The sequence below is a fragment of the Lactuca sativa genome, chromosome 4 (genome assembly GCF_002870075.4).
Source record: "Lactuca sativa cultivar Salinas chromosome 4, Lsat_Salinas_v11, whole genome shotgun sequence".
NCBI lineage: Eukaryota > Viridiplantae > Streptophyta > Magnoliopsida > Asterales > Asteraceae > Lactuca > Lactuca sativa.
Genome location: NC_056626.2, coordinates 408,406,250 through 408,416,420, shown reverse-complemented (window position 1 = coordinate 408,416,420; position 10,171 = coordinate 408,406,250). Strand labels below are relative to the sequence as shown.

General features: G+C 36.2%; 3 protein-coding genes across 4 annotated transcripts; 2 read left to right on the top strand and 1 right to left on the bottom strand.

Moving 5' to 3' along the window:
• The first annotated feature begins 1,394 nt into the window (after window positions 1-1,394).
• Window positions 1,395-4,255, top strand: LOC111921391 (squamosa promoter-binding-like protein 13A). 2 transcript variants are annotated; one of them, XM_023916968.3, is made up of 4 exons: window positions 1,395-2,039; window positions 2,251-2,607; window positions 2,924-3,057; window positions 3,143-4,255. In XM_023916968.3, exons 2-4 carry the CDS (start codon window positions 2,285-2,287, stop codon window positions 3,640-3,642), a joined length of 957 nt encoding a protein of 318 aa, XP_023772736.1. In that variant the 5' UTR covers window positions 1,395-2,039; window positions 2,251-2,284; the 3' UTR covers window positions 3,643-4,255. The 2 variants fall into 2 exon arrangements, with proteins under 2 accessions (XP_023772736.1, XP_023772744.1); XM_023916976.3 differs by having other exon boundaries at window positions 1,396-2,607.
• LOC111921413 (uncharacterized) lies at window positions 3,701-4,255 on the top strand. The gene has a single exon (XM_023916996.3). It carries the CDS (start codon window positions 3,975-3,977, stop codon window positions 4,179-4,181), a length of 207 nt encoding a protein of 68 aa, XP_023772764.1. The 5' UTR covers window positions 3,701-3,974; the 3' UTR covers window positions 4,182-4,255.
• Window positions 4,256-5,825: 1,570 nt separating this feature from the next.
• Window positions 5,826-7,471, bottom strand: LOC111921401 (nuclear transport factor 2B). Its single transcript, XM_023916986.3, has 2 exons — window positions 7,064-7,471; window positions 5,826-6,099 (listed from the first exon to the last, which is right to left on the bottom strand). Exons 1-2 carry the CDS (start codon window positions 7,358-7,360, stop codon window positions 6,025-6,027), a joined length of 372 nt encoding a protein of 123 aa, XP_023772754.1. The 5' UTR covers window positions 7,361-7,471; the 3' UTR covers window positions 5,826-6,024.
• Between the last annotated feature and the right edge of the window lie 2,700 nt (window positions 7,472-10,171).

Sequence of the window (10,171 nt, the reverse complement as noted above, 5' to 3'; positions counted from 1 at the left end):
GTTTGTCAGAGAAGAAGAGAGTTGAGAAGGGTGTGGTACGACTCAAGAGAAGAGTTGTATCTATGCTTGATAATTAGGGTTTCCTTCCTCTAAATTAGTTAAGTGAATCACATAATTAATGGCCTTTTCAATGGTTTCCGAAACTAGTGAGATTTGTCGATTTTACCACAATCACCCATTAGAATTTAGATTTTCCATAATGATACTAATTCAAATTTTCGAAGACTGCTAAGGGCTCTTCCCTAGGACCTAGCAAGGGGGCAAGACCATCTTGACCCCACCATTTTGTCGTACCGACTTATAAGTCGATCTTATATATATGTGCACTTTGTTCTCACCAAACATATAATATAGAGTACAAATCATAAGCCCCTTAGCTAACATATTAGTTCAAATTACACAAAATGTCTTGTGACACTAAGATCAACAACAACTTATTTACTTAAAATAACTATAAAATAACTATAAGCCAACCAAAACATTTTTTAAATGGTTTATCACTTATAGCTTCTTGACATATAAATTAATCCAAAACATTTTTTAAAAATATTTTTATCACCACATAAGCTAATAAACATTTTTATCAAAAAAAAATGTCTAATGAATTTGAATAAGCACTCCTATAGTTGTAAATGAAGTTGTAAATGAACTGAACGTTCGGCGAACCATTCAGTGAGAAGTTCGTTTATGTTTGTTTATTTAATAAATAAACGAACATGATCACAAATTCTCGTTCATTTAGTTAAACGAATGAACTTGAACAATGGTCTCGTTCGTTCATTTATGTTCGTAAACGTTCGTTTACGTTTTGTTTATGTTCGTTCGTTTAAGTTTATTTACGTTCATATATGTTCAATTGTTTATTATTACATTACTATATTATATGTTCCTTATATTAATATATGTTCAATTGTGTTTGTTTATCTTTGTTCGGTTATGTTCGTTTAGCATGCTCACGAACATAAACAATGTAACTTGTTAAACGAACGAACATAAATAGGAAAAATTGTCAGGTTATCTGTTGGTGTCGGTACGTTTGTTCGGCCAATTTAAACGAACAAACATGAATAAGCCATTGTCGGTGTTAGTTTAGTCATTTACAGCCGTAAGCACTCCGAAACACTCTTAATTATATAAAAAACTTAAAACCAAACCCTATTCATATTAGGACGAAAGAATATTTAAAATTTTATTATTCTATTGGGATGAAGTAATATGAGCATTTGATTCAAACAATACTCTTATTGTTATGTTTATGGCCATGGATTCGTACCTATGAATAGGATGATATTCTTGTGTTTATTAAAGAGAGGTAAAATCGTATTTTGATACGATCTTTTTATTTATTGCTTTCTTATTGATGTTGTTGACCTTGACAAGGACAAGGAGAAGGAAAGCGGAGCTGAATTGAGATGGAGTGCGATGGGAGAGAGATGAGTTTTGTATTTTTGTCACTTCTCAAATTAAATACTTTAGTTAAAACATGATAAATTATTACCAATTTTAAACATGATCAAGCTGAAATCAGAAATCCATAAAAGTGTGATAAAAGAAGGTATTACGAAGAATGGAGTTGGTCTTTTGATGAAAAAGACGACGAAAGCCCTCGCCTTTCTTCCTCAACCCCAATTTTTCACTTCAAGCCTCCGTCTGTGTGTGTATATGTGTTTGATAAATGATAATCATTAACATCAACATCATCTTCAACTGCTCCCGGTTTTGAATTGAAAATCCTGAGCGCAGGGGACCATTTGGGAGGCAGAAAACTACATAGCAAATCTCTCTTTCTGAACTGGTCCTCCTTTAACTTCCAGTTGCCTTTATCTGCATGTGTGCCATTAAAAATTATATCTATGTAATTGTAATGTAACTCCATCTCAATCAGTCACGACTCATCATTGGCTTCTTCTCCTTCTCCCTCTCTCTTGGCTTGATTAAAATACTGGTTTATATATATGTTGGAGTTGGAAATCAATGTCAGGTGGTGTTGGTGAAATTAGCAAATTTCAAGGAAGAATCAACTTTCTCCCTTCGTTTTTGTAAGTTCTGTATACCTCTCTCACCTTTTTGCAATTTTGATTCTTATGAGTGGCTCCCATGTTCTCTGTGTTCGTTTTCACTTTTTCCAGCTTTTCTGATACACTCGTGGGCGTGGCTACCATGTGATCGTCATATATATTAGATTCCTCAAAATTGTCAAATTATGATCTGATATAAGATGAAGCTATTTCATGTGCTGTGCTTTTTCAGTTTCAGGTGGTTATAAGTTGAAGTTTTAGGGATTATGGATTGGGTTTTGAAAGCATCGTCGTACTTGAGTGAACTGGAGAGAGATGAGTTTGATGTGCTGCAGCAGGTGATGGAAAATAATCAAAATATGGAGGCTGAGGCTTTCTCTGTGGACTCTGGTATAACATTGGGTTCAAGTTCAACCACTTCCAAGAAGCCACGTGGGGATGGTGTGTCATGTTTGGTGGATGGATGCACAGCGGACCTCAGTAGATGCAGAGACTATCATCGGCGGCATAGGGTTTGTGAAGCTCATTCCAAGACACCACTTGTGGCCATAGCTGGCAAACACCAAAGGTTTTGCCAGCAGTGCAGTAGGTACTCCATAACCCTTTTATTTGCCTCCACAGTTTATGCAATGCTTTCTGTTTCCATACATATTTATTTATGCCAGGGGTAGTTTTATTTATTATTATTTTTTTTTCAATTTAAGGAGCTTAATGGGTTAAGCATTTAATCTGGACAACTATCTTAATGACCTGGCTTAATGGGTTAAAGCCAAAAAATCATTTAACAAAAAAACATTTTGGTTACCCATACAAGACTTAATAGGGAAAAAAACAAGCCCTTAGTTTAGTGTGTATATGTAGAGAAACAAGGAGAGTGATTGATGAGTTAAAGGTGCATTTGATAGATTCCATTCAGTTGGGGAATTTGATGAAGTGAAGCGGAGTTGTAGGAAGCGTCTTGATGGTCACAACAGGCGTAGGAGGAAACCAAGGGGGATACAATCATCCATGTATGACACCTTTTTCACCAATTATCCAGGTTTGTGAATCACAATTCAGATTTAAACACAAACACAAATTTACTGAATTATTATTGCTGTAAATTACATTACATTTGATTACAGGTACAAAACTGGTGCGGTTTGGTGGTTCACCAGCATACACAACTTGTAGCAGTCCCATGAGAATGAGATGGCCCTGGCCCAGGCCCACCGATAAAGAAAAGTTAAACAAGCAAAACATAGTCACACCATCATCGTCATCGTCATCATCATCATCATCCTCAAGGGAGAAAAAGTTCCCATTCCTTTTGGGCACCCCTGACTCTGATGCATCGGTAGGACAAACATTGTTTGAACCCAAGCCCAAACCCAAACCCAATGCCAATGGTGCTCTCTCTCTTCTGTCAAATAACACCGCCCCAAACCCAAACTACTTCACTATTCCACATCTTCCCTTACCAAATTATGTAACAGGACTGAATAGCAGCGGTTACAATAATAATAATAATAATAATAATAATAATAATAATAATCATTTAATTGGGATGATTCACTTTCGGACCGAAGGATTCTCTCTGGAAAACCAAGCACCACAAGTCCTCTCGTTTTCTTGTGAGGATTAAACTTGTACATCTAATGAAATCCGTTTTCCCGTTTATCAATCATATTTGTTTGTTGTTCCCAAATGTTTATTACTGAATTAAAGAATGAAAAAGGCAGCTTTTGTCCCCTAATTGATGCGATTGATAGATAAAGCCTTATTACCTTTTCCTACCACCACCACCACCATAAAACACGCACAAAAAGTGGCTGGATGCTTTTTCTTTCTTCTTTACCTTTATCAGATTCACATTCCATTTCTACCCCTGCCCCATCTATCAAATGGCATCTTCTTCTTAGTTTCTTCTCGTATTCTTGTTTTGTTGTTGTTGATCTGAGACAATTATAAATCATTATGCATGACTGGGCGGCTCCTATTGTAGCTGCAGCTCTGTTTGCGTTTCTAGCGCCAGGGCTGGTGTTTCAGATGCCTGGGAATGAATCGCCAATTGGTTTCATGAACATGAAGACGAGTGTAATCTCCATGTTACTTCATGCAGTGCTCTATGGTTTGTTTCTTATTCTGCTTCTTGTCATACTAGACATACATATTTATGCTTAGCAAGCACCACTTACTGCTATTGTATTGTATTCTTCATTCAGCTTATTAATAACAACTCTTGTAATTTCTCTTTCTCTTTGCAACTTTTATATCAACCCATATTCCCCTTTCCTTTTTGTGTATTTTCTTGCTATGCTAAGGAACAACAAACTCCAGTCGTAGATAACTTTAAGATCTCCAGAAACAAAAAAAAAAATGTTTGAATAGATACATTTTTTTTACCATATATATATTAGAGAGTATAGAAAATATGTTCCAGTAACAGTTGCTGAAAAAGGAAGAGGATTGTGAGATTGTGATTCAGAATTGTTAAAAATGTTGCAATTATTTTTGCAGTATCGACGTCCGTCCTTTCTACAGTGAATAATGGTGAGTCGGTAGCAAGTAGCAACTTGTAACTACTAACTAATGGTGTGCAAAATTGATAACTAAAAAACCACAACTATTCTGAATAACAGAGTTTTAGGTTGGTTTGCCTTTTTTGTAAAAAAGTAAAAAACCATAAACAAAGTTGTTAATTTTATGTATAAATTTAATTCAATAGGTATTTAATCATAAATTAAAATAATGAATATGGCTTTAAACTTTCCACCAAAAATTAAAATAATAAACATGTTTCTCAGTTTATGTCTTGCATTATTTTCAAGTATCTTTAGTAAATCTTTTTAATTTGATAAAATCACCATATTTCATGGAAAGAAACATAATTTGATTTCATAAATTCAAAATCCAGATATTTTATAATCGTTTTTTGTTATAGTCAGTTGGAAACCAACACCACAGTGATTAGTGTTTGCTGGAAGCATCAAATGAATTATTGAAGGTTGTATAAGTAGTAAAATAATATTTTGGTTTTGGATCCCAATATTTATCACGAATATGACGGGCAAATAGAAATTTGTTGGGAGATAAACCAAAGTAAACAACATGACATGTTTTGAGTTTTGACAATGAAACGTCCTTATTGTCTAAATTGATGCATATAGTCGGTATGCTCAATCTTTGAGAACTGAAAGAGCCCAAAGATACTTGTGAAACTTGACAGTTTTGGACAGTAGCTACTACCCATGACATGACATGACATCATTCCAACCAGTAGTTGTTGAAGTTGTTGATCCCCAACCCCATACACTAGTTGTTGATCTGCCCCTTGACACCCCCCCTTCGTCTATTCAGGATTAAACTACCTCATACACTCTGCACGCGTACTTAAACATAACCAAATAATCCCACTCAATTACAACTACGACACACATCATGAAATTTTTACCAATCTTTGTTCTATTTCATTTTCTTAACCCAGCATGTGTAAATACTCAATCCATCCTCCGTGTTTTGATCCTTCAATGCAGATTTATAGTTTAAACAAAGTCAAGATCATGCTTGCTTACCAGCCTACCACAACACAAATGTCATCAGTTGATTCAAACTTAGTCCTGATACCAACTACTACTAGTAGTAGTAGTGATATCATTAATAAAGATTAAATATCATCCGCCCTACATGTATATCATGGATATCATTCTATCTACTGTGCTCCAACTATTAAATATGAAACAACAAAAAAGCAAACACTGTGTTTTTGAGACTAGTAGTGTGTGCTTACTTTCAACAACATTTAACAAGTAGCCAAGCCAAGCCATATACAACCAAACAAATTCATCAAATTACAGTTATCAAATAGGCAAGAGTGTCATAAAACACAAGTTTCTTTCGGATGGTTCAATGATATCTTAAAACACCAAAAAGTAAATAACCACATTCTGGAATTGGTCCCAACTGAGCACCACCACCTTTAGTTGTAGTCGTAGACATACAGACCCAAATCAAATCAAACCAAACCTCAAGCATAGTTCAAGCGGAATATGTCATTGTACACATAAAAGCTTCCTTGTGCTGTTGGCATCAAATGGAACATCTGCACACACACATACACAACCCTCAAAAACATTAACAAACAACTTGTAAAACTCTATTCCCTTCTCTCTATGTATATCGTCATCAGCTATGAGAGCCTATGACTCTCAAATTTATAAAAGATATATATTCTTATATTCTACAAGAAGCTCCACGATAACTATGTAAGATATCGGATCTCAAGATTACACATGGAACTACCTATTATGGCTATCTCATTCTCCCAAAACTACAACATTTCACATATCTAGATATGCAACAATTAGATGCATTTGCAGACTCAGAATTTTCTTTTTTGGCTACGTTTTAGAGCTGAAACCCATCTTGGGCTCTTCCAACAACACATAACAGCAAGTCTATGATTTTTGTAATAATTACATCAAGATCAAGTTTGATGAGACAACTGTACAGTGTTGATGACAAGTAATAGAAGATGGCAATAATTCAGTTGTAAAATGTATATAAATTTGAAAAAACAACTCTAGTGCAGAAAATAATAGGTGAACCACTACTTTTCGGATGGAAGGTAAAGAGTTCCAATGACAAGTAATAGGATTCGGTCTTATCGTGTGCAAATGACAATCGACATGCAATATGAGTGTTCCCGTTACAACTGTAAACTAGTGCCCAATTTTATGAGCAGAGGTGCACTCATTTCGTAATGGAATTCTAAGCTACTACTACTGATACACGCAGACGAGCAGGAGCATTCTTTAGGACGATCAATTATCAATTCCATACGCGAAGGAGCAGTGAGCAGTCTCTATGAAACTTTAAGCGATACTAGTCGTATGCTAGAACATTAAATCCAGAATTTTCTGATTACTTAATTAACGTTTGAAAGTTTGATTAGAGTATCTGATGATCTAAATCTGAACATCAATTATGCATAGAAAGCAAATAATCAGATCCAGAATTAGGGGAAAGGATACATAATTGAAAGGATAAGGTGGTTGATGAAAGACCTGACTGAACTTAAGAGCGTGTTGCTCTCCGGCAAGTTGGAGATTGCCGCTGACAAAGACGAGCATACCGCCGGCAGGTCCAGAAGGCTGGCAATCGACGGTGGTGATGGTATGTTTGCACTGCTGGAAAGGGAGAGATGTGAGCTTGTTAACGATGTTCTGAGAGCCTTGGATCTTCTGACCTTCAAAAGTCAACATGGAAGTCTCTTGGTAAAGGTTAGCTAAACCAGCGCGACTGGTATCGAAGGTGGAGTAGTAATGCTCCACGAATGCTTTCGACAAAGCGTCTGGATCCATTTGTTTCTCCGCCTTCACCCTTCGCTACCTTCCGCTCTCACTGTTGGAACGCCTCTCTCTCTCTCTCTCTCTCTCTCTCTCTCTCTCTCTACTTGGCTGACAAAATAAGCTAACCCGAGGCTGGTTGGTTGTGGGACCTCTTTATACACCCCTCTTTGCTCTTGATACGATTTTCATTTTTCACTTCTTTACTTTTTTTTTTTCTTATTGCAACACCCAACAGATTTTAGTAATTTAAAATGTTGAAGTACTCACTGTTAGCGTTATCCGATCGATTCAAGTATATTATATTATTATTATTAGCATAAGTTCGTAGAATAACACATTTTTCTTAACGAGAAAATAAGATTATATATATATATATATATATATATATATATATATATATATATATATATATATATATATATATATATATATATATATATATATATATATATATATATATATATATTTTGGTGTTTTCAGTAATACGTACCCAATACTACCTTCTACATCAACATATAGTCACCCCAAGTCCTTCTAGGATCTCAGTTCACAAGTACTCTAACTCTCACGAATAACAAATTACCCTCTTAGTAGATCTCTCATATGCTCATCTAGGTATCTCTCCTAGATTATCTCTTGAATCAGAACTCTCTCTCTAAGTGATCCTGCTAGATACTCTCACTAAGCACATACTCAAAACACATAACAATTAGCAACGACTCCTAGGCTAAGGTCTCACAAATTAGGCAACTTTAGCCCTAAATATGAATTACTTAGCCTACCCTCTAGCATGCATAATTATTATCTCATAAATATCTCATAAAACAAATAAGTAAGGGTATTTTGGGAAATTATCGTTCGGGCTCTGGCTGATTGTACACACTGCTCCAACTCGTTTTCTTTTAAAACTCTTTCTCATTTTTTTGAAAATTTTATTTGTTTTGAAATTTTTCTCAAATCCTCAGTTTTAGTCCAGACACACCCGAAGATATATCTGAATCTCTCAAACCAAGAGTTTGATACCAACTTGTTACACTGTAAATTTTTAAACAAAACTTTCATTTTAAAACACAGTAAAACTCATTTCACATTTTCTCAAAAACCACAAGTGTCTCAAATGTCAACAAATCCACAAATAAAAATCACTATCCCAGAATCATGAAAATAATCTCTCTCCAGTGTGTACAATCAAACCGGTACCTTCCCGTGATCCTGAGAGGTACCTGAAACACATAACACATAACACGGTAAACACAAAGCTTAGTGAGTTCCCAAAAATACCATACATATCTCATTAGCCTCTCATGGCTATGCTCAAATAAGACCCTCCGGTCAATGTGTCTCTGTGGGATCCTCTAGTTCCACAACTCGGGTGGACCCTCCGGTCCTAACTCAGTAAGCTCATAATAATACACAGCACAAATCACAGAGACATAATGCAAGATTACACAATACTTGATATAACACGTAAGACCCTCCGGTCACACAAGGATTACCACACTAGGTAAAGTATAGTGAGAAAATTCACCTCGTAGGCTAGCAAGTAATAATCTCGTATACGAATCTCGAGCTAGCCTCTGCCTAACACATAAGATAATAATCCCTAATTAACACTTAAATCATGATTTGAAATAAACTAGGTTGTAATCTCTCTCAAACTCTTGGAATAGGTAAAAGACCATTTTACCCCTCCATGGTTCTCATTCTTCCTGCCTTGACCAAACCCTAAAGTCAATAGAAGTCAACACTTGAGTCAATTGTCCATGTTGACCTGACACACCGAGTGCATCTATGTGACTTGCCGAGTCCCCCTTTTTCCTTCAGAACATCACGAAAACCCAACTCAACTCATCGATTTGTCCCGTCAACTCTCCAAGTTACCCATGACCGAATTTATTAGGGGAAAACCCTAGTCGACTAGTCAAGTCAGCTCGTTGACTCGGTGAGTCCCTTCAATCTGAATTCTCATTCAGACGTTTTAAGGCAGATCTACCACTCCATACTCTAGATCTAGGCTCCCAATGCCTGAATGTCACGTAAAGCTTCGATCTTTACGTTCATGCATGGCATATTTTGCTCCAAAATGCCAATACAACTCTAATAAGGGTGTTTAAGCACAAATACTCTTATATGGTTGAATCAAGTTGGGACCTTTAGACTCTATGGACCTCACAAGGTCCAGATCCGAAGTCTAGACTCCTGATAGACTCAATGCACTCAATGTCCCAGTAAAGGTGGTAAAAGCCCTAACTTCCATAATCATGATATCTAACCAATAAGATGAGAAAGGTGTAGGATTTTTACCTTCCACAAAAGCTCTGGACAATTTAGCACTAGATCCAACAGTTTCTCCTCGTTCCTTGCTGGATAATATCCTCTTCTCCTCAAAAGATGCACTAGAATACTCAAAGATTAGCTCTATACCTCTCTTAGCTCACAACAAACATTTAGGGTTTCACACAAGGGAGTTGGGCAGCTGGTGAGGCTGAAATGAGGACATAAGTTTTCTTAAATAGGCCCAACCCTGGAGATTGAGGGTTTCACCTCATAGCGCCAACTCGGCGAGTCAGCTCTCTGAATCGTCGAGTCAATTATTAAACCCACGTGGCCAAATCGAATCTACTCAACGAGTTAGGCTCGTAAATCGTCGAGTCACTCAGTAAATCAAAAAAAAAAATAAACACATAAATAATATAACTGGGAGCCCTGATGTTAGAAGCCCAACGATATTGTGGAAGATTTGCATAAGTCAACATCGTTCTTGCTGCTTCACAAAGTGAATGATTTGTCCTTTCGACAACACCATTTTGTTGAGGTATATAA

Excerpts from the sequence above, each read along its gene's own strand:
- LOC111921391 (XM_023916968.3), top strand. The coding sequence starts at position 2,285 with ATGGATTGGGTTTTGAAAGCATCGTCGTACTTGAGTGAACTGGAGAGA. Across the intron at positions 2,608-2,923 it reads TTTTGCCAGCAGTGCAGTAG|ATTCCATTCAGTTGGGGAAT; the intron begins GTACTCCATAAC and ends TGCATTTGATAG. Across the intron at positions 3,058-3,142 it reads CTTTTTCACCAATTATCCAG|GTACAAAACTGGTGCGGTTT; the intron begins GTTTGTGAATCA and ends ATTTGATTACAG.
- LOC111921413 (XM_023916996.3), top strand. The coding sequence starts at position 3,975 with ATGCATGACTGGGCGGCTCCTATTGTAGCTGCAGCTCTGTTTGCGTTT.
- LOC111921401 (XM_023916986.3), bottom strand. The coding sequence starts at position 7,360 with ATGGATCCAGACGCTTTGTCGAAAGCATTCGTGGAGCATTACTACTCC. Across the intron at positions 6,100-7,063 it reads ACGCTCTTAAGTTCAGTCAG|ATGTTCCATTTGATGCCAAC; the intron begins GTCTTTCATCAA and ends GTGTGTGTGCAG.